Source organism: Emys orbicularis, chromosome 16 (genome assembly GCF_028017835.1).
Source record: "Emys orbicularis isolate rEmyOrb1 chromosome 16, rEmyOrb1.hap1, whole genome shotgun sequence".
Taxonomy (NCBI): Eukaryota; Metazoa; Chordata; order Testudines; family Emydidae; genus Emys; species Emys orbicularis.
In genome coordinates, this window is record NC_088698.1 from 11,497,574 (window position 1) to 11,521,844 (window position 24,271).

The 24,271-nt window shown below is 42.0% G+C and overlaps 1 protein-coding gene across 3 annotated transcripts in view; it reads right to left on the reverse strand.

Annotated features, from left to right (window-relative positions):
- Positions 1-922: 922 nt before the first annotated feature.
- SPPL3 (signal peptide peptidase like 3) overlaps positions 923-24,271 on the reverse strand; it is a 133,059-nt gene continuing 109,710 nt past the window's right edge. For 2 of the 3 annotated variants that reach the window (XM_065417713.1, XM_065417711.1), the window contains 5 exons: positions 10,171-10,277; positions 8,968-9,131; positions 3,621-3,820; positions 2,369-2,478; positions 923-1,577 (listed from right to left, as the gene is read on the reverse strand). In XM_065417713.1, the coding sequence (XP_065273785.1) occupies positions 1,506-1,577; positions 2,369-2,478; positions 3,621-3,820; positions 8,968-9,131; positions 10,171-10,277 (653 nt within the window). In that variant the 3' untranslated portion in view covers positions 923-1,505. The remainder of the gene's footprint in view (positions 1,578-2,368; positions 2,479-3,620; positions 3,821-8,967; positions 9,132-10,170; positions 10,278-24,271) is intronic. The other variant, XR_010562203.1, reaches the window with a different exon arrangement.

The window sequence follows — 24,271 nt, forward strand, 5'->3', positions numbered from 1 at the left end:
AATAATCCTGTTTCCCCCTAAGTCAGGCAACAACAGCCACCACAATCAATCAGTTCACTAACAGAAGCCACCAGCTCACAGGTGCATGCCCCAAAACCAGTTTGACAAAACGTTTTAATCTTGGCAGGAGAGGAAAATCCTGGGGCCCTTAGAAGTAGTTACTCTGTCAGTCAGTTAAATAACATAGCCGCAACTATTTGGTTAGAAAAATCCACATTTTAACAGACTCCCATGTACAAAGCAATCAACACACAAACTTTGACCAATCACAGCAACAAAGGACAATTTTTTCTTTTTCTTTTTTTCTTTTTTTTAAGGGGCAGGGGTCTGGAAAAAATACAGCACACTAATGAAACAAAATGCCAAAAATACAAAAAAAATAGAAAAAAATGTATTTACAAGTGGTACATTACTATGATCAGAACGCACACAGACAATTGCTGCTATAATACATGCATTGGGTCAAGAAGGAACTAATAAAAAACCTGCAAGGGAGAAGTTCTTTAAAAAAAAGAAAAGGGTAAGGGTTTAAACTTTTTTCTTCCCTAGTTTGCTACATTGATCAAAATCAAATACTCCCCTAAAGTCCATGAGTACAATCAGTACAAATACTACACTGGTTTTTAACTGTGGGTTCAGCTGTGGAGGGGGAAAAAAACAGCAGCTTATCGTAGAGTCATATACAAGAAAGCCATAGTAAACTGCTCTACATGCTAAAAATTACAGCAAGCCCCTGACTGCTACATAGCATGATCTTAGCAGGTTTTCCTTTTTATTTATTCATATATATATCTATACGCGTGTGTGTGTGTGTGTGTGTATATATATATATATATATATATATATATATATATATATATATATATATATATATATATATAAAAATCGTGCCCTTGTTCACTGCAACATGACATCTGGGTGGAAATGTAACTCGCTACAACAAATTCTTATATGTATACTGCAATAAGTCACTCAATGTCTGTGGATTTAATAAGTCACCTCACACCACAGGAAATATTTAATAAATCAAAAAAAGAATATAGTGACAGATTTTCTGTCTCAGTTCTCTCCAAAACTGAAGTCCGACAGGAAACTGGTCCCAAAGTACTTGGGGGCTCTCTGATGAAACTTCAATTTGCTTAATTGTTTTTCCTTTTAGTGTTCGCAAGTTTCTGAACGACTTTCATGCCGTTTTCAGTTTAAAGTTTGTCTCCTCCTCTCTCACAAAAGTAACAGTCTGGTACTAATCCATAAAAGAGGGGGAGGAGAAGAGGAAGGTGGCTGCAGTTGCACAAAGTGTCCCCAATTCCACATCTGCAGGGAGAAAAGGAATCAAACGGAGCTCCAGAACCTTTGTATTAAAAAGAAAAAAAAAAGCAAAGTCCATTCACACAAGTTCCATAAACTGGTACCTTTCCGAGTACCAGTCCAGCTTCAGGAGACAAAACCACAAGTTAAGAGAAAAGGACCAAGGCAGAAGTTCCAGTCACTTTCCACCTATTCCATCATACTTCCAGGAAACGGGAGCTGCTGGACTTGGAGTGGAAAGGTTCAGACCACATGCGACGTAGATCACCCTAGAGAATAGGAGTGAAGAAAGAAAGCTCTTCAGAAACAGTCCACAGTTTTTAGCAACTATTTCTAAGTCCTGTGCGTCAGGTATGTTGTCTTAAAGCATATTTGCTGTCTCACAGTTAGCGAAGACTGTATTCTGACACAACAAGGAAGAAAATCCTTTCCAGGCAGAACAAAGACTTGTGTATATTTGAAGCAATTCCACCTGATAGACATTTCTGCTGGAAAAACTCAATGGGGAGTGATATTGGGAATTCTGCTTTTGTTGTGCCATACTCTTGGAGCAGTAGGTTTGCATTTCAACAGTGTCTCTGAAACTCAAACCTTCCATTTTCAATTTAAATTCCAGGGCTAGTTTCTGCAAAGAGGAAAGCAGGAAGAATCTGCCCCTCCTCCACATTTAGAACTTTGTGTTCATTCTCTCATAATGAGCAGGACATGGGACAAATTCACTAAGCCACATCTTGTTTAAACAGAATGGCCTTTACTGCTTTGGAATCAGATTGCTTGCTAGGAGTTTAAAAATATGATTAATCCTGTGCCCTAGATAGGAAATCCACTCTTCATAAAACAGTTCACTACAATTATGTTTCACAGCTATAGCAGTGAGAACACAACTCTCTATCATTAACGGCAGTGATACAAACAGCACATATCATATCCTCAGAGGAATCAGTGCAACTGCAAGTATAAAGAACAGAACTTGCTTCCACATTAACATTGCTACATCTTCCTGTGTAGGATCCAGAGCTGAACTACAAATTCCTGCAGACTATATTCATGCTAATCTCACCTTTAAATAAGCCATGGTGAGGAGCGGCAATAAAGTGAATGGTACCAAATAGAGCAGGGCAGGCTGTGCGGCCCGGTGGATGCGAGAAGCCACTGTTGCTGTTAACAGACCTAAAAGAGTAAAAAAAAAAAAAAAAAAAAAAGCGATGGTAAGAATCCACTGGTTATATATGATGTTTTTACCTTTTTATCCACATCTGGATTCCTCCTTCACTGTTCTGTTACAGTGAAAGCATTAATTAGGAGTCAAACTACCTAGGATACATTCCTATCTTTTCTATAGACTGTGTTCAGCTGTGGGCAAGTCATTTTATCTGTGCCTAAATTTCCCAGGATCGATATGAAAACATTAAATAATGATTTTATTTAAATTGATTTTAAGATTAGACTTGGTTGTAACTACAACTTCAAGATTTAACAGTCTCAAGGATTAACCTAACTATAACTATATAGTCATGAACAAAATAGTCGGATGAATGCATCAGAATGGATTGTTACACTTTCCAGGATATCAGCTGAGGTTTTCAATCTGGAAATCACTAGACTGAAACATGAGAGGTCTGAGGTAGGCAGTTCTCATGTCAGGAACCATCTCTCTTCTCAAGTATTTGCCTGAGGGAGCTGGGGTGGAAAGGAAATAGGCTTTTTTGTAGGGAATGGTCTTCCCTTTCTATCCTTGAGAGAACTGGAGAAGTTAAATTATGTGCATGCGCCTTGACCTTTATGGAAGAATTCTTATAGGTGGGAACCTGCCATGTTACAAAAATAACTCCCAGTTGTGACTATTTCAAAGTTCCTGTATCTTCTAGAAATGTCACAGGATTATGAGCCTAACACTAAAAACGTGTAACAGATGCAGAAAGCTGAGATAGAAGGGTTCATACAGAAGTAAAAATTGTACAGCTGCACTCTGACCAATCAGGGCTTCTTTTCTAGATCCCATATGGAACATGATCCATCTAGAAATTTTGGTATTCCCTCCCTAGCCCAGGCCTCAAATCCTATATCCTCCCCACTACTGATGCAAACCTCCACAAAGAAGCACAATCTCACCCTCCTCCTGCTAATTCAAGCAGTTATTTCTGGTGAGATGATTGGGATAAGGAGATTTTCCCTCAGGTCAGTATTCCAAAATCCAGGGAAATTAGTAGGGGGAAAAAAGTGGAAGTCCTTCATAACTGGTCTCGTTATCTTGTAACCTAGTATGACCAGCCCACTCCTGTAAGCAATGCAGCTGCTGTTCATTTCCTTACCTACAAAGTATCCAATGAGTGTGCAGTGAAAATAGGAGACCTTCTGCATACGCCCAGAGATGTTCCCAGGTCCTGGAGTACCACAGGAATCACTGTTGGCTTGTTTTTTGTAGTTATCATAACGCAGGACAAAGCAGAGCAGAAGACCTGGCATCACAATATCTCCAATCCCCAGCATAGAGAAGTGGCTGCCTGTGGAACTGCAGAATAATTTAAATTATGTGCATGCCAAAGGCACTGGATGACAGGATCTAGACTCCTATTTCCACTGTGCTTCTATATATGCCACCTTTCACCTGGCATGACTGATCTGGTTAGTAGAAGAAAACTGCCAGCTGGTAAAAAGGGGCCATGTGATCCCATCATCACCGCAACATAAGGTGCTTTGAGTTTTGTTTAATCTTTTAGTTCTGGAAGGTAGGATTTCCTGTCAGTAAGAATCTATTGCTTCATATCAGGATATCCCAATTCATAGATCAGCCTTTCCGGATCATAAAAGCCCTAACGGTACTGAGAAGAGATGCACGTCATTTTTTTGTGTGCCACCAAACCAGTGAGTGAAACTGTTCCACTAATTCCAGATGCTTCACTCAACTTTTTTTCCTATTTCTGTTTGGAATTAATTTAATGTTTGTGGGAGGTGTTGGACTGACAGTGCTGTCAACTTAAATTACTTATTTTCAGCAGCAGCAAAATCTTCCTCATGCTGTCCCATCAATACATCCCACCCCATGGTACAGAGAACAACTCCAACATCAGACAACAATTCATTTTATGGGCCATTCAAATCTCAGTTTAGAGAGACCACTAAACAGTCATCTGACAGTAATGGGTTTCAGCCACTTCCCAGATATGAGCCAATGACCAAGAGTTCTAAGCTTCTATTATCCCATCATCAGTCCCAATATCTTTTTCATAAAGTGAAGTACAATTTAATTAAGTCAGAGAAAAGGGCTACAAGCTGAGCAATTTTTTTTTGTTTTTTCTCTTCTTGGGGGTAAGAATTGGTTGTCTATGGCTTCACTGGGCCAACAGCTGAATGGTATCAGAATAAAAAATAGTAAAGTGTGACTTCAACTACTATATATACACTGAACAAAGGAATTGTCATACTGGATCAGACCCAAGATTCATCTAACCCAGTATCCTGTCTGACAATGGCCAGTACCAGATGCCTCAGAGGAAGGCGTAATAATCTCACAGGAGGCAGATGAGGAATAACCTCCCCTCAATATAGGTCTCATCCTGATCTCTAGTAGTTTGGAGACTGGTTAAACCCTGAAACATGAGGCTTAATATCCTTTCCAAAATTCTTGCTATCATTAATTATAACAATTCTGGATATTCTTGATACCCATATAAATAGCCAATCCCTTTTAAAATCTTGTTAAATTCTTGACTTTAATTTTCCTGCAGCACAGTTTCACTATTTAATCACACATATCATAGAATCATAGAATATCAGGGTTGGAAGGGACCTCAGGAGGTCATCTAGTCCACCCCCCTGCTCAAAGCAGAACCAATCCCCAGACAGATTTTTGCCCTAGATCCCTAAATGGCCCCCACAAGGATTGAACTCATAACCCTGGGTTTAGCAGGCCAATGCTCAAACCACTGAGCTATCCATATAGAAGTATTTCCTTCTACTGGTTTTAAATTTGCCACCTTTTAAATTTTATTAAAAGTTTCTCTGTTGAGACAAGGAGAACACACATTCCCAATATACCTTCTATAGACCATTAATTGCTTTATATGCTTTTATCATGTCCCCTCTTATTCATCTCCTCTCTAGGGTAAACACCCCAGTCTTTCCAGGCTCTCTTCATATGAACGTTCTTCATGTCCTTGATCGTTTTCATTGCTCTTCTGAATCTCCTGTACTTATACAATATCTCTTTTTAGATATGGTGACCAGTACAATACACAGTATTTCAGATAAGGTTGAACCACTGATTTATATAAAGATATTATAATATTTTTTGTATTATTCATGATCTCATTCTTTATGCATCCTAACATCTTGTTCACTTTTTTGACCACAGCTCCCACTGAGACAAGATCTTCATTGAGTTGTCTATACTGACACCCAGTCTCTTTCAAGCATCATATTAGGACAAGGTTTAGAGCAGCAATTTCTCAACTACAATATCTGCTTCTTAGAATGGCAAATTCTAGAACACATGAAGAGAAGCTACTCAAAACTTAGTTCTAAATTACACACAAGACTTAGTTCAGGAAGTAAACGTAGCTGAGCCATTAAATAATACAAACTGCAATATTATTAAGCTCAATACCTTGGAGGAAGGATCATACCAAAAAAACCACAACCTAGCTCCATGACTCAATTCTAACTGTAACGCAAGAAAAACAGACTTAATATGAAGGCTAGTTAACCAGACCATAACAGTTTCAGAAAGTAGGCAGAAACCTAAAGAAAAAAGCATAAGGCAAGAAAAATATACAATTAAATGTACAGGTGCAAGAGGTTACTCAAGTTAAACAAGGTATCCTTCAGAAAAATGGAAATCCAACCAGAAGGATAAGTTATTGCTGGTTACAATTAAATTTAAAAAATTAGAGAGGTTATGAAAAATTTTGAAGCTAGCCAAAGACGTAACAAAAACCTGAGAGAATCAGTGGGTCTGCTAAACCACTGGTGAGCTAAGGGAGCAGTTGAAGACAAAAAGGACATTGCGGAGAAGCTAAACTATTTCTTTCCATCAGACGTCTGGATGGAAGATGTTGAGGTAGCAAGCCTGAGATTGTCAAAGATTAAGATGTCAAGAAAAAGATAGTGGTCGAACAAACTAAATTAAGAGAGCAACAGTCACCAGGACCAAGAGTTCTGGAAGATATCAAGAAATGAAATAGCTGAACTGCCAGAAATATGCACTCTCTCAACTACTACCCCAGAGGACTGGAGGGCAACAAATATAATTTAAAGGAGACATGTGAAGAGATTCTGGGTATTACAGGCCAGTGAGCCTTTACTTCAAACCTTAGTGAATTGGAACAGTAATTAAAAATAGAATTATAACCCCCCCCTAGATGATCATATGATAAGGGTAAACCAGCCTGGCTTTTGTAAAATAGAATGATGTCTCTAATCTAGAAAAAATATTTTAGTAGATCAACAAAAATAGTGGAAAAAAGGGAAGCAGCTGATATCTGAACTTTCAAAAGGCATCTGAAAAAGTCTCACAAAAGTCTTGTAAGAAAACAGTCATGGGGGGATAAAGGTGGAGTACTGTGATGATTAGAAACTGGCTAGGAGGTAAGAAACAAAGAATGGGAATAAATGGTCTATTTTCAACATGGCAAAACATTAGCAATGGTGCTACCGGTTCCCCATATATAATATATTATCTCACCAGATTTAGTTTATTTATTGAATTAATTTATTGAAATTGATATTTAAATATTTTAATACATTAAATGCATATTTATTTATTATGCTGACTGGATAATGGGACAAAGAGTTAAACCGTGAGATTTGCTGGTGACAACAGTTTACGTTAAGTCAAATCTAGGGAAGACTATCTTCAGAGGAACCTAACAGAACTAAGATGAATGGGCAGCATATTGGCAGATGAAATTCAGTGCTGACAAATAAAAGATAATGCACAGGAAAGAGACCTGTGTGTCACTGTGGAACCACTCAGTGAAAATCTTTATTCAGTATACCGCAGTGGTCAAAAATGCAAACAAAATGTTACATCATTTAAAGAATGAAACAGAACAAACCAAAATTATGACGCTATTACATAAACAGATGGTACGTCCTTCATCTGGAATACAGTGTTTTATTCTGGTTAGCCTATGTCAAAATAGCAAAAATAGAATGGGTTCAGAGGTGGGCAATGAAAATAATTAGAGGCATGGAAATCTATATGAAAAGATTAAAAATATTGCTCTGTTTTAATTTAGTAAGGAGACATGACAAGAGTACACAAAATAAGTGGTGCACATAGTATAAATGGGATGCTCCTATTTACATTCTTACATAAAACAGATTATTCTCTAATTGTCCTCCATGGGGTTTCTTGCACCTTCCTCTGGAACATCCGGTACTGGCCACTGTCAGAGATGGAATACTATACCAGATGGCCATTGGTCTAAGCCAGTATACCAATTCTATTTCCAAACTCCCATGAAAGGAGGATAACTGTTTACTCCTGGGGGAATTCTGCACCAAAAAATTTAAAATTCCGTGCCAAAAAATTAAAATTATGCATTTTTGTTAAAACAACACTATATAATCATGCCAGTTTCAATTGCAACTCTACCCCGATATAACGAGACCTGATATAACACGAATTCGGATATAACGCTGTAAAGCAGCGCTCCGGGGGGGCCGGGCTGCGCACTCCGGTGGATCAAAGCAAGTTCAATATAACGCGGTTTCACCTATAACGCAGTAAGATTTTTTGGCTCCCGAGGACAACATTATATCGGGGTAGAGGCGTATTTTGTTAAATTATTTCAAAATACCTGTCAGCATGTATGTCTAACAATCCAGACACAAAAATTCCTCCAAGATTAGAGAGTTAAAGAAACCCCTACGAAAAACCAGTTCCTGCTTCTCTGCCCCTTCCCAGCTGGGGGGCCAGACACACACACACCCTCTTCCCCCCCACAGCCCAGCCATACCAAACCAGACCTTCATACCCTTTCCTCCCCAGAGCTCAGCCGCGGCCCCCCTCCCAGCCCAGACACTCACACCCCTTCCCCACCCCAGAGCCCAGCCACGGCCCCCTCCCAGCCCAGATACTCACATCCCTTCCCCCCCCCCCAGCCCAGACGTCCCCCCACTCCGCAGCCTAGACACTTACACCCCTCCCCCTCCCCAAGCCCAACTGCACCCCCCCCCCCGGCCCAGACATTCACACCCCTCCCCCCCAGAGCCCAGCTGCACTGCCCCCTGCCCCAGACCCTCCCCTCTCCTCGAGCCCATGGATCTAGAGGGAGAAACAGCCTGTTGCTGGGTCCTGGGCTTGCACAGTTTCCTGTGTGCCACCTCCTTCCTTCAGGGCATGCTGGGAACTGCAGCTGCTGGGAACCCTCCAGCTCCCTTGCCCTCCCCCAGCCTTGTCTTCTATTTGTGAGCTGGGCTCTGCCAGGTCCATTTCTGGGGTGGGGGTGGGGGGGCGGCGGCGGAAGGGAAGGAAATTCTGCATGCACAACATTAATTTCTGCGCAGTTGAGCAGAATTCCCCCAGGAGTAATAACTGAAGAGAAAGTGAAAGTGAACAGTAGCTTATGCTATATTCTTTAGTAGCCTCATTGCTAACAGAAAGTGAGGGATACCTTTTGTTCTGTAGTACAGTATAAAAGTGGCTACTCTTACCTTGGAAAGACAAGCTTGCCAGGCAGTGACAGGCGGGGAACATCTCTACCTACATTTGGTCCCAGATGCAACTTCCGGGATAAAACATCAAGGGGATTATCAGCTGGTTGCGTAGCCACTTTCACCATAACATTGCTATTAAAGATGTAGGCAGAAAAAAACACCTAGGGAGCAGAAAAATAAATTAGAGACCAAACAAGCGTCAAATAGAAAGCAACTCAAATATGTCACTCCTCTGGCTTCTGCTCTGTTCAATGGACAAGGAAACACATATACATATGTGGGAACTGCCTGTAGAATAGGGAAATAAAAGCAAGTGTTGGAAGAGTTCAGATAAAAGGATTTTTTTAGTTGCAGTTGCCCTCTAGAAGACTGAATATGGCACTAGTTTACTGGAATATTAATCTTAAACCACCGGCTGCACAATTTTGCAGAGGAGGAACAAGGATTGGAAAGTTACAGGCTGGGCACTGAGGATATAGAAAGCTAGAAAAAATAATAGATTTGGGATGTCTTCTCTTTAAACAGAGGCACTCAAACTTTGCACTTTTCCATTCAGGAACAAATAGCCTCTTAAGACTACTAAACCCTGCATGTAATGGGATACTGACCCATTGCCAGCACTTGTTGGCAAGTAGTTCCCCTGAGCCAGTAATTAAAACAGTTAGCTACTAATGTAGATTGGACAAAGCCATTTTCATCACTGTTACAAAAGTGTGTTTGTTCCACCAAGTCTCAGTTGTACTTTCTGTAACTATTCTGAAAATGATCTTTCCCCATCTATACCTGCAGTTAAGCAATTTTCAACACTGGTTTAAGGATCCCAATGCTGATAACCACAGTCAGTAACAGATCAGCTTCCTAGTGTACGTGAGGCTTCAGTGTTTGTTTGGATATGTTCAGTCCAGTCTGCAGCAGTTTTGCTTTTGTTTTCCAATCTGTTTGCTCTCTTTCTATAATATGCCATGGTTGAAGTGCTCTAACTGCAATTCTGCATTTGTCAAATGGTTAATGAGCAAAGGATTCTGTATCCTACTGCACACTTTTTAAACAAGGCTTAGAACTGGCCTAACGGGGCTCATCCTCTGGCTTTGCTGGAGCTCAGAATTTTCTATGTTTAGAACTATGTTAGTTGACACGAATGAAAGGGCCAAATCACAAATATGAAGGACAGAAAGTGTTTTAAAAGGAATGGAAACTTACCCAAAAGACATCATAAATTAGTAACCCCGAGAGCAGCAAACAGGAAACCTTGAGGCTCGGCAGCCGAACAAAGGCAATCATTGCAACACATAGGCCCATCGCCAGAGCTACAAAACAGTAAAGTACATCATTTGTTCAGTATTCAGGACTACAATAGCAGGTAAAGAAGGCCCATGCTTGCAGCTAGATAGACAGTCATCTAGTGCATACAGCACTAAGACCACATGGTCTCCTCTCCCAGAGTGGAGATGACAGGTAGAATAAAGAAAATCATATATGCAGTATCTACACTGGAAAGACTGTAAACCGAGACTCATAATAATAGGCATACCTGCTTGGGTATTTAATACAATCTCACTTAACTAAACTTCAGTTATCTACAACAGGGTCATGGTCCCACAGGGTATGCCTCATTGCGATCAAAAGTATGATTAAGCTCAGGCAGGCATTCCTAGGCTAGTTTTAATGTAGCTAGCGCATCTAAAAATAGCAGTGAAGACGTAGTGGGCTGGGGCCCAGTTCAAGTCCCAGGCTAGCAATGTGAGAATGTACCCATGTTTCCAGGTGGACATGTACAACCTTCATTGAAGCCCATGCCACCATGTCTTCTCTGCTATTTTTAGCTAGGCTATCTTGATTGAAACTAGTACAGATATGCCTACTCAAGCTGCAATCCCCCCTTCAATTGCACTGTAGACTTATCCCATAGTGTCTAGAAGATTATGGATTTCCCCTCATATGAAACCTTGATTATCTAAACTTATTCAATCCTCTCCCCATAGTAAGATTTTATTTTACTAAAAATAGACAAATTATTGTGACATTACAGTCATAGGCCAAAATCAGAGACCTTATAGCAAGAATGACCATTTCAATGGCATGACCTTCAACTCCTAGTAGTTTAGGAGCTGGCATCTGATACATCATATACATAATCCCCAAATTAGACATAACAGGGTTTGGGGTTTTTTTTAAATTTGGGTTTTTGTTTAAGAAATGCATTGGATTTAGTAATTGAAAATGGAAATCTAAACTTCGACTTCAGGGAATTAAAAAGCTCAGGCACGGTTACACCACCTTCCTCCACTCTGGTCGCAAAAAAAGGGTAGGGGAACATTTAGAGAACAGTAACATACAGACTGTTCCGATGGAAAGCTAGAAAGTTATGAAGTAATAGGCTACTGGCTTTATTCAGTGTCATCTTGATATCCAATCCAAGATGGCAATGCAGCCAACAAGCAGAAAGCTGCAAAAACTACTTATTCTCAAACCATAAAGCGAATGCTTTCTCAAAAGTAAAGAAAAAAACTAAAGCATGTGTGTTGTGTGCTTGGTGGGTTGCCAACTGCAAAGAAGTGGAGAGAAGCCATTCCATCTCCTGCAAAATATTTTTGTGGAGGAAAAACTAAGAAGGTGAACTGAAACTAATTATCACATCTTCCTGCCCTCCTGTTACCAAAGCCTTGCCTTTACTGTTGAGAACAGGTTCAATTTCAATTGCATGTATGTAAAACCCTAAAGTAGTGTAATTAATAAGTACTTTAATCAACTTTCATCCTGGGATCTCAAAGCATTAAATTTTAACAGCTGTAATAGAGCCTGGTGGGGTAAGACATTATAGCCATAATTTCATTGAAAAACAACCACTGCAGATATGGAATAGCAGTTAACAGGGTACAGAAACATCAAAAGCTATTTAGAAAAGGACCAAATTAAAATACAGGGGAAATTTACACAGGAGAAATGTGATTATTAGAGTGGGAATTTGAATAGGCTAAGGCACATGAATTAATACCCTTTTTCCTGCACAAAAAGCCATCAAGTTTTAAGTACAAGTGGTTAGAATCTTGAAATCACATTTAATCTGAAAGCAGCACAATCTTCCTATCAACATGCTGAGGCAATGGTTCAGTACTAGCTCACAGGAAATAGTGCAACCACCGAATTTCCAACATCATTTCCCACAGGGCTAAACAATTTGACAAACAAGCATCAAGGAAACAGCATGGATTCAATAACTCAGTATGCAGACTTAGTTACAGGCTCTTCCTGGCAGGACAGTAAATACAAAAGAACATTCTGTCTTAAATCAGTTAAGAGATTTATCTAAAGCCCAGGTTAGTATTAGCTCAAGGCTACCTATTTTAAGGAGAGGATTTCAACTTATAATTAGCTTGAAGTGGAAGTACTTTTACCAATGTCAAGATTTATTCTTAATGTTTATTATTCGCCTTTAATTCCTCTAGTGCTGCCCGAATACAGGCATACATGTATGACACCACAATTACACTAAAAGAATGCAGAGGCTAGGAAAGGAAACAAAAACCCAGTTCCTGAGTTGAGGCTGAAACATACCTTCATCCTCACAGATTAAGGCAGGACAGCATGTTAGTAAATTACACATTTTTGCAGCTGTTTAAGAAACACTGTTAAGATGCAAAAAAGTATGTCAGAGTGCTGAAGAGCATAGTATTGACATCCCCAGGCACTGAAGTGTTAGCTCAAACTCAAAAGGGGACCAACAGCTTCAGGTGCTGGTGCATAAAGACTGTGACACTAGGATGCAGAAGGGAAGGAAGAAGGTGCAGGTCTATCCCTGACTCCGCAAGGCCTGAGGCGAGTGCATGAGCAACATCAGTGTATTGAAAGAAGCCCTCGACAAACCACCTCAGACATCAGAGTTTCTTTCTTGCCAGTTGCTGGTGTGCAAAAGGGAGCCTGATGTCAGCAGTCCCAAATGCTGAGGTGTTATCTTCATAGCTTGCCAGAGTGGCAAGGGTCCTGGCACTGGTAACCTCAAATACCAAACTACTGCAAGTAGATGCATGCTGGCAGCTCCCCAGTGCCAATCCAGAGGCTTCATACAGAGTAATCTGGATTGCTTGGTACACTGGATGCAAGCAAACAATATGCATTTTAATGTGACCAGTGATTCTGAAAGACTTGGGGGATAATCAGCTGAACATGAGCTCCCAGAATGGAGATGTGGTCAAAAGGGCTAATGCAATCCTCAGATGCATAAATGGGAATATTGAGTAGGAAGGTTATATTTCCTTTGTATTTGGTACTGGTGTCCCCACTATTGAAATACTGTGTTAGGTTCTAGTGTCATTCAAGACGGATATTGATAAACTGCAGAGGGCTTAGAGAAGAGCCATGAAAATGATTAAAGAATTGCAAAACATGTTTTACAGTGACAGACTCAGGGGCTCAATCTGTATAGCAGATAGAGGATTAAGGGGGAGAACATGGTCACAGTCTGTAAGTACCTACATGGGGAACAGAAATTTGATAGAGTGCTCTTCAATCTAGCAGACAAAGGAATAACAAGATCCAAGAACTGGAAGTTAAGCTGGATAAATTCAGACTGGAAATAGGGCATGTCTTTTTTAACAGTAAGGGTAATTAACCATTGCAACACTTCACCAAGGATTGCGGTGGATTCTCCATCACAGGCAATTTTTAATAAAAGACTATTTTTCTAAAAGATCTGCTCTTGTTCAAACAGGAATTAATTCATGGAAGTTCTCTGGCTTAAGTTATATACATCAGACTAGAGGGTCAAAATTGTCACTTCTGGCTTTATAATCTACAAATGAATCTATGTATTTATGCAGTGCCAATGGACCAAAGGAGACCTGACAGTGGTAGTCCCAGAGGCCAACAGATCCAGCTTCACACAATGCGACTACTCCATGGGACACAGTGCGCCTACAGCTCTAAACAGGGTGGATAAAAATCAATTATTTAAATTTTTTTTTTAAATCTGATTTTTTTGATAAAATGCTTTTTGAGGAAAAACCTGTCTAAAGATAGTTTTAATTAAGTTACGTTATAGCTCAAAGATATCTCATCATGGAATAGGGTTTATAAATTCTAATTCTATAGTCTGAGAATATATTCATGTAATGTTTAAGAAAAGTTTTGTAAATGAGTTCCAATAGTCTAGAGGGTAAAATTGTTAACGTGAGTTTTGATGGGTGGAACAATGTCCATAATGATTCTGTTGTATGTGCTTGTGTGACAACAGAAGAAGGGAATGTCTTTCTTACAGAAACACTTGATACATCAGGAAATGCACACACAGCAGAATACTTACAGCTTTTACTGCTACTTCTTGTAACAAACTGTGGGAAAAAAATTCAAATGTCTAGTACACAGCTTGGTCACAGACAATGCTGCAAATGTATACAAGATGAGAAGAAATTTAGGAGAGAGTCCCAAGCTAGTAACATACAGTTGCAGTGTTCATTTGATGCACCCCCTAGCCAAAGACTTCAGCGTTCCAGAAATAAAGACTAATGTTGTTGAAATTGCAAAATACTTCCATAACAACCACTTTGCAGCAGCTGCTCTGAAAAAAGTGGGAGGAAACAAGCTAACTCTCCCACAAGACATGCGATGGAACTCAGTAGTGGACTGTTTTGAGCACTATGTCAAGAACTGGCCTAATCTGATGACAGTTTGTGAACAAAACTGTGAAAAAATAGATGGCACTGTCACAGCCAAAGTTCTCAACATTGGGCTTAAGAGAAATGTTGAACACATGCTGAGTACCCTGAAGCCTATTTCTGTAGCCTTGAACAAAATGCAGGGAAATAGCTGTTTTATTGCTGACGCTGTTGAAATTTGGAAGGAACTGAGTGAGATCTTAAAAAGAGAAATATGCAATGACAGAGTTAAATTACAAGCATTAAAAAAACAAATGGGACAAGCACCATCTCCAGCTCATTTTCTTGCAAATATTCCCAATACTTAATACCAGAGTCAAACCTTAACTGCTGAAGAAGAGGAGGTGGCTATGACATGAACATCCACAATCATCCCTCCATAATGCCAACTATAATAAACTTCAAAGCTAAGGGTGAACCATTCAAGAAATATATGTTTGCTGATGATGTTTTAAAGAAAGTCACATCAGTGAACTGGTGGAAGTCACTTAAGCATTTGGATTCAGAGACTGCTGAAGTGATAATCTCACTTTTAACAGCAGTAGCTTCTTCTGCCGGTGTAGAAAGAATATTTTTTTCCTTTGGACTAATTCATTCCAAACTGAGAAATTGTTTGGGACCTGAAAAGGCAGGAAAGCTTGTTTTTCTTTTACAGATTATGAACAAACAGGAAAATGAAGGTGAAGACAACTGAGTTAACTGCAGAAGCCAGTATTCTAAGTTTCTCATGTTGACCTGGCTGACACAGTCGATTTAATTTTTTTTAAATATTTCATTTAACTATTTTAGTTAAAAACAATTTTAACAAAAACAAACCTGATTTTAAAAAACTTGAATGTTTACCTAAATTCAAAAAAACATATGCTTGTTTTGTTAAAATATTATATGTTTGCTGTTGAAGAAAAAAAAATCCAGAATACATACCGTCTTTGTTTTAGTTAAATAAAAATTTAAATGTCTGTCTGGTTATGTTCTCCTCCTAATACAGCATGGCAAGAAAATCTTCCAAATATTAATGATTAATCTGTTGAACTGGAGATAGTTCACCTCCCAGTGACTTCATAAATATCTGCTTCAATTACCTTTGGTAAATGAAATAACCATTCATTTTCTGATATAGCTGTAAAACTAATCTGAAAAGTTTTCAAAATAAATCACTTAAAAAATCTATAGTGTGTACCTTCTAAAAATGAAACCTACATCTATCTCTGAGTTGTGAACAATATGTATTAAGGTTATAACAACCAACAAGAATGCACTTTTATGTAGAAATCCATGATTAAATCGAGTCTTCCTGACTAGTGATTTAAATCAAATCCACCCTGGCGCTAAGTGCTGACTTTCCCAGACAACCATACAAGTCTGACACTAACAGCCTTAGGCACCAATGTGCTTCTTTTTGCAGGATGCCAGTACTGAAGGCTGTCTGGATACTACTGCCTTAAGCATTATGTGCCAAACAAGCTGAAGTCTTATGACTCAGCATGTCAGTGCTCGAGGCCATTGGAGAGCCAGTGTGCCAAACCACACAGATGCGACAAGCTACACTATACCAATGCTCATCTCCCTGGACAACGCCAGGTTGCAAGACAATGCCAGCTTGCATGGTCATTAGACCTTAGGGGAGACTGTTGGGCTAGTCCATATAGAAGTGTCTTTGATACCCTGAACTCCCAATACCCAAAGATATAGAAAGAGCACCTAAATGTTTTAAATCATTAGAAACTTTATATAGTGTCTGACAATAATAATCTCCTGGTACCAAGGTACGTGCTGAATACACACCATAGGAAAACTAACTCTACCCAGAAGTTACATGTTGGGCCTTGCAGGCATGGGTAGATACTGGAAGCTGAAAACTGGGGCCTAAAAAATGGAAAAGACAATCAATGAAAAAACCCACAAAACAGAGCTTGGAAGCAAGCATGTCTGAGACCAGCTCCAGTGTCAACTTGTGCCAAGGCTCCAAGAATGAACACCTCACTAAACAAGCAAAGCTGGAGAACGTACCTAACACATCAAAGATCCTGAGGCCACAGAAAAAACTGAAAATCCTCAGGATGTGCCTAGCCAGACAAAAATAGACAGGGTGCTGACAGACCTAAAATGGCCAAAGCTCTATTGGGTTGTAGACCAAACCATCTGAGGACATAAGAGGCAAAAGGCCACAAGAATCACAGGTGCATTGGTTAAGACCACTGGGCAGCTACAGTGGGAATCTCCTTTGCTGACCACAAAATGGAAAGTAACTAACGAAGGTCCCAGAACCTCTGAGGTACTATAGTTGCAGCATCCTACCAGTGCATCACAGAATCAAAAATCTCAGGAGTTAGTGGATGTTTCTGCATGACTTGTATGAGGAGCAGGGCCCTGGAACAAGAACCGTGCACTAATGTCTTCAGTGAAATTAAAATTAAGCTTTGTCCCCCACCTAGAAATAGCCCAAGAAATCTGACACTAAACAGTTTTGTTAATCACTAGTTCTAAGTTTCTCTGTTTTATATATAATTATTTAATAGAGGGACTGCAACAAGGTGGACTAGGCCCAGAGGCCCCCTATTGGAGGCCTCATGCTCCTGTCACACTTATCTCAGGAAAGGAGCAGTGGAGAGGTCCTCCAAGCAGCTGAGTGATTGCAGGGGAAGCAGCCAATCAGGGCCCAGGAGGGCCCTATAAAAAGTAGTTGCAGCACCGGAGACAGACAGTTCCTTGCTGGAACTGCTCTTGGCTGGCACAATGCTCAATGGTAGTAAGGACTGGGGGAGCAAGGAAGAGCTCCTGGCTGGCTGATGGGCCTGAACTTAGAAGGGCCCTGAGCTAAGGGTAAAGCATTTGTGAAGGCTGGGGCTGTGGGGAAGTGGCCCAGAGAACTGAAGGCAATTTTGCTAAGGGGACATAACAGCACACAGCTGCTATTCTTAGGGTCCCTGGGAGCCGGATTAGTTGGTGGGCCCGGGTCCCCCCCATAGACCGCTGGGAAGGGCTTACAATTGGACAGCAGTAAACCCCCAGAAGGGGACTGTACTGTCAGACGTCCCAGCTGGAGAACCGAGGCCAGAATAGACTAAGAGGGCAAAACCATTGCTTCCAGGGAGGAAACCCTGAGGGTACGGCCCAATACTAGGGCCGGGACTGCTTTAAAGACTGCAGGCGCATCCAACCAGAGGGGGGTGCTCACAAGAGGTGGGTGTTGTTACAGGGACGGATTTTCATTATTTTTAGATATGGGGACCTGTTGGCTATGAATGTGATTCAAGGATCCTTAAGGACTTTGTGTACAGTTAATTTAGCAATTTTTGTATATATAGTTAAACTTCATAGATATGGTAAAGCTCTAAGGGTCCCTGTTTCCACAGTTAGAAAGGAGACAGTTTAAGCTTTCAGAGTGGTAGCTTCACACCTTCTTATCAACTGTCTGTAATGGGCCACTCTCTTACCACTTCAAAAGTTATTTTTCCTCCCTTGGTATCCTGCTGTTAATTGATTTATCTCGTTAGACTGACCTCACACTTGGTAAAGCAATCCCCATCCTTTCATGTACACCTCTACCAAATCTCACCACGTTATAGGTGAGATCACATTATATCGAACTTGCTTTGGCCCCCCCGTTCCTTGTTCCCTGACTGCCCCCTCCAGAAACCCCCGTCCCTAATCACCCCCAGAACCCCATCCCCCTACCCATCCCCCCTGCCTGCTCTGACCCCTATCCACGCCCCCACCCCCTGACAGTCACTCACCGGCAGCGGCGGGAAGCGGAGCAACTTGGCCCCAGCCCGCTCCACTCTGCCACCTCCCAGCCGTGGCACTCCGCTTCCCACCGCCGGTGAGCGTGGGGAGGTTGGGGAAAGGACGCCCTCCGCACTCACCGGCGGCGGGAAGCGGAGCGACGCGGCTCCAGCACACTCCGCTTTCCTTGCCCCGGCCCCAGCCGTGTCGCTGGGGGACAGGGGGGTTGGGGAAAGGTCCCGCCCTCACCTGCGGTGGGAAGCGGAGCGCCATGGCTGGGAGCTGGTGGAGTGGAGTGGGCTGGGGCCAGGCTGCTCCGCTTCCGCCGTTGCTGGTGAGTGCGGGGGGATCCCTTCCCCCAAGTCCCCTCCCCCAAGCGACACGGCTGGGGCCGGGGCAAGGGAAGCGGAGCGGGCTGCTCCCGGCCCCCCGCTAATCCCCCGGGCCACTCTGGGACTGCGGGGCCCCCAAAAGTGCCTCCCCACAGCTCCTGCCTCCCAGACCCTTGGGGGGGGGGGGGGGGAAGAGCCCTGACCGCTCCGAGACCCTCTGCCCCTTATCCAACCCCTCAGCCTCAGCCCTGGCCCAGCACCCTTAACATGCTGCTCAGAGCGGCGTGTCAGAGCTTTACCACGTTGTATGCGAATCTGCGTTATATCAGGTCATGTTATATCGAGGTAGAGGTGTATTTATACCTGCTCCTGTATTTTTCACTTCATGCATCTGATGAAGTGGGTTCTAGCCCACGAAAGCTTATGCCCAAATAAGTTGGTTAGTCTCTAAGGTGCCACAAGGACTCCTCATAGTTTAAGCTTTGTTACAACACTGCAATCTTTCAGTCACTGTGTAGCAGGGTTAATCAAACTGCTGTGGTTTTCAGGCTGGTAAGCAGAAACCACAGAGTATTACATAAATTGGCAAATGCAATTTTCCCTCTACCTTCCCATGAAGAAACAATTGGTGGTCACTGAAAGAAACAACATACTGAGCTTGAAGTTCTGACTTAGTGTGGTAAATCTTATATTTCTGGGTACGTTAGCAGAAGTTTCCAAATACAGTTTTAAGTATATTCTGGAGAGAATGTGAGTTAACCTGAAGCAGAATACCTTTAAGTTACCTTCTACTCAATTCCCTCAGCATAGCTAAGTTCCAAAATAGTCCCTCATGCCTCTGAAGCTGCTCAAATTCTCCTCACGCATGAGAAAAGACATGACTGTCTATAACCCATTGTGTTCACATTATCCACCTCCAATTGAGCAAAAGCATGGGAAGGCTATTTCCATACGTAAGAGAGGATGTACTTGGGTGCTTGCCATGTTATACTAATTAAATCCTCAGTCCATTTTGCCATCCAAGCAAAAACAGAACCAAAACATTCCAAACACTCCACACTGAGAAATAAGCATTTTAAAACCCCACAAACATATGTCATGTGTCAAAACAATCACCCTGGGAAAAACAACTTTGCTTTCTATTATGTAAAATACCCCGGAACTTTGGGAACAGCTCAGCCAACTGCCCCGGGGAAAAGATGCCAGGATTTATACAGTGGTGGTGTGTGCTAGCAGGAACTGCCATGACCTAGACTTTGTAGGTGTTGTGAACTGGCTATGGATGAGAAAAAAGGCTCTATGGCAAATAAAAAGGGAGATATTGTCTAAGTTCAGAAAAACACAAGACAAGTTGGGTGTTTTCTCCCCTCCTTTCTGTCACGCCGAGACCAATGGCCTGCCAGACTGATGCAAGCACACACTTGCACCATCTGTTTCGCTTTCTTCTGACAGAGAAACAAAAGTTCCTAGGTGGAGGGGATACCAAGGGAGTGCCACAGCTCCCATTGGCCGGAAACCGTGGCCAATCGGAGCTATGGAGGTGGAGGCAGCACGCGGAGCCCCCCGGCTGCACCTCTGCCTAGTAGCCAGACATGCCGGCCGCTTCCCGGGAGCCACCTGAGGTAAGCATCGCACAAAGCCCGCATCCCTCATCCCCTCCCTCGCCCCTACCCAGCCCTGAGCCCCCTCCTGCACCCTCATCCCATCATCCCTGGTCCCAGTCCAGTGTCCACACCCCCAGCTAGAGCCCTCACTCCCTCCTGCACCCCAATCCCCTGCCCTATCCCAAAGCCTCCTACCACATCCCAAAGCCTCCTACCACACCCCTCATCCCCGGTCCCACCCCAGAGCCTGCATCCCAAGCCAAAGCCCTCACCTCCTCCCGCACCCCAATCCTCTGCCCCAGCCCAGTGAAAATAAGCGAGTGAGCAAGGGAGGGAGGGAGGAGGATGGAATGAGTGGGGGCAGAGGCTCAGAGAAGGGGTGGGGCAAGGGTGTTCAGTTTTCTGCTATTAGAAAGTTGGCGAGCCTAACAGGCCCTTCCCTGCTCAATATTACTCATGAATATTTAATTTATTTGGATTTATACATCCTAAAAAGGCGCCTGTACATACGTTCTAAGCACTCTTGACATAACTTAATTCTGATATAATTACACTGGTCAATTTCCCCGTGTAGACAAGCCTTGTGGGGCTTTATAAGTCAAAACCAACACCTTGAACTCTACCCAGAAATGTATAGGTAGCCACTGCAGATCACAGGGTAATGTTATACACTCAAGGTGAGCTACTCTGCTTAATCAGTAGAACCCAACACACTTTGCCAGCTTCAGTTTCCAGGTGATTTTAAGGTATAGCCCAAAGTAAAGTAGGTTTCTGTATCTAATCTTCAGATGACAAAAGGTATAGATGAGACATCACGTCCATATTCAAAGGAATCATTATAACCTCATAGCCACCTATGTGATAAAAAGCTATTGCTTCTCTCTGATCTTCTAGTGGAAGTTGGGAGACTAACCTAGTTTGCAAACCTGAACAAAAGCCTCAATTTATGGAGCAGATATTATTCTCACCACCTCCTCCCAGTTACTTCCTCCAAACACAACCATCACCTCAGTCTTTTCTGGACTGAGCCTCAATTAGCTCGCTCTCATCTAGACCCATCTATGTCAGCAACCAGACCGACAAAGATCAAGGAGATATGAGGCAACTAGATACTGTGAGAGTTGTCATCACAACCTTTTTAACAAACTTAACCAAAAATTGAAGATGGGACAGGGCAATTGTCAGTCAGACTGTCAGAATCAAGCTATGGTTTCTTGAGCAGCTGCTGCACACTCTTCTTTAACTGAACTAGACAATCTGTACTCCTCTAAAGATGTGTTGACTATCTCCAACAATAGTCCAATACCTTCCCCACTGGCTTTTACCAGCCAGGAAGGACAGGTGGCCCAAACACAAATTGTTGCATAAAGTACTCTCAATAGCTCAGGTACCTTAGAATGGTACCTTCCCGACATAACTGGGAAGACAGTTTTGTCCCTCCTCAAGAATTTGCCTCATTACCACTGAATTTAAGTGATTTTATATGTAAGTAAGAAAATTCCTCTCAACAGGAATTCCTCTTGAATCAGCAGCCCAGCAGAAAAAGCTAGGCTTACCCAAGGCTTGTACTTCCTGAAATTCCTCCATTGGTCCCATGAAATCCCCAATTTGTTTCAGAAGAGCTCCAAACCTATGAAAGTTGTTGTCATTGAGCACTATCATCTTCAGCGACTCCAGTACTACTATGGAGAGGAACTCCAAGAACTCACAGAGCAAACTCACAGTGCAATTGGTGACCAGCACAATAGGACCAGTCCTCATCTTCACTCTATCCCAGGGATCTCAAACTCAAATCATCAAGAGGGCCACATGAGGACTAGTACATTGGCCCAAGGGCCGCCTCACTGAAACCTTTTCATACGATACAAAAGTATAGTCAAAAATGAAAAAAAATGAAGAGTAATATAGTATGCTATTAAAAGTCAATGTATTAACTTTTTTAAAACTGTAATTTGAAAAGTCAGTGCTAATTTTGACAGTCATTTCATTTTTGGCCACTTAGCTGGCAGCGTTTTGCATCGACCAGAGCATCAATATTAGGTTTGATATCCTGAGACGAAACCAATTTCAGTGTTGCTTGCAAATGTTCATCAGTGAGCCTTGACCTTAACACTGATTTGTTAATCTTCATGGAAGAGAAAAAAAACCTGTTCATATACATACACATACATACACACTTCCAAACATTGCCATTACCCTTGCGGAAGCAGAGAACAACATGGGAAATCTTTCTTGTGGAAAAAAAACCTGGTAGAATTCTGGAATTCCAACATCTGTATACTTCTGCTTCAAAATGGTATCACACTGAAGCTCCACTAACTATCTGCATTTCCTCTGCAACATTGGCAATTTCCACAGCAAATGGTGTGGAAAAAAGTTGAAAATGTGGTTCAAGTGCCTTGAAATCTTTAAACCGCACATCAAACTGTTTGTGTAAGTTAGAAATGATATCTGCGTATTCTTTCAAGGATTTGGATTCATCTTTTCCTAAGGAATTCAGAGTCGAGAAATGGACCAAACTGCCAGCAGTCAGCTGTTTCCCCCACAAAGTAAGCTTGACTTTGAATGACTTAACACTGTCATACATCTGTGTTATCACCTGTTTTCTACCCTGAAGCTTCAAGTTCAGTGCATTCAGGTGACTGGTAACATCTGTTAGAAAAGCAAGGTTGCAGATAAAAGTGGAATCAGCAAGCTGTGGAACCTCCTTGTTTTTCATCTTCATGAAGGAATCAATCTCCTCTCTAAGTACAAAAAAATGCTTCAAAACATTTCCACGACTGAGCCATCTAACTTCAGTTTGATACAGAAGTTCTCCATATTTGCTGTCCATACACTGACTTCAGTGGAGCCAGGATTTCACTCTAAATAATTAGGGACAAATCTGGCAAACTCCTGTTGAGACAGATCCTTTGAGGAGCTGAGCATGCCCAACTGGAATTTAGGATGTCCAGCTGGTACTTGGTATATTGCAGGATGTTGCACAAGTGAAGTTTTTCTGAGTAAAAATCCTGAATCTCAGGATTTGATATATGGTCAGTATTTAAAACAAACAAACAAAAACAAACAAACACAAAACCCATAATAAAACAACAACTGGAAGACCTTTATAGCCTTTGTTCCCCTGAGATTGAGGGTTCCTCATCAAATAAAGTTAGTGCACTTATATCTTCTACATCTTGATGGAACATACCCATCAACACCTTATCAGCACACATTGCCACTTTAATGTCTTGTTTTGTAATTTCATAATGTCTTATATTTTGTACGTAGTTCCCGACCAGCTTTAAGATATCTGCAGAAATGTATTCTAATACGGCTACTATGTAAACAGATACTTGGTGGTCAATTATGTAACCAAGAACTTCTTTTAACAAAGGATGGATTTTTTCTACTGGGAGAGATAATGGATTTCTTCATTTCCTCTTTTCAATAGCAGACTGGGCATCAGCTATTGCCCACATATCAATAGGATGGGGAAAACTTTTTTGAACACAATCCTCTATATCCAGAAAGCTTCTCGGCTGGGCTTGGCACAGCATATTCAACAACTACAGAATTAACTCCTCAACATATTGTAAAGCATCTTCAGATGAAGGAAGTTTAGGATGGACTTGCACCTGGACCTTTTTGAGGGCCGGCACCAGCAGCCCCTGCCACTTGGGCGCGTTCTCCTCGCTGAAGAACTCGTACAGCGGCGGCGGCGCTTGCATCCGGCCGCTGGCGGGCTCCTCACAGGGCCCGGCCTGGGGCAGGCAGGATCAATGGTCAGCCTGGCGCGGCAGCCATGGACAGCTGGAGGGCAGTGGCAGCACCCGCCAGCAGCAGGACTCAGCACCAGGGGGTGGTGGCGGCGGCGGCATCCCAGCACCCCCCGGTCTCTCTTCAGTGCCTGCCCCACACAGGGCCCCGAGGCCGGAGTGGTGTCCCTAGTCTCTGTTTGTCAGAGGGTGGAGATGGATGGCAGGAGAGAGATCACTTGATCATT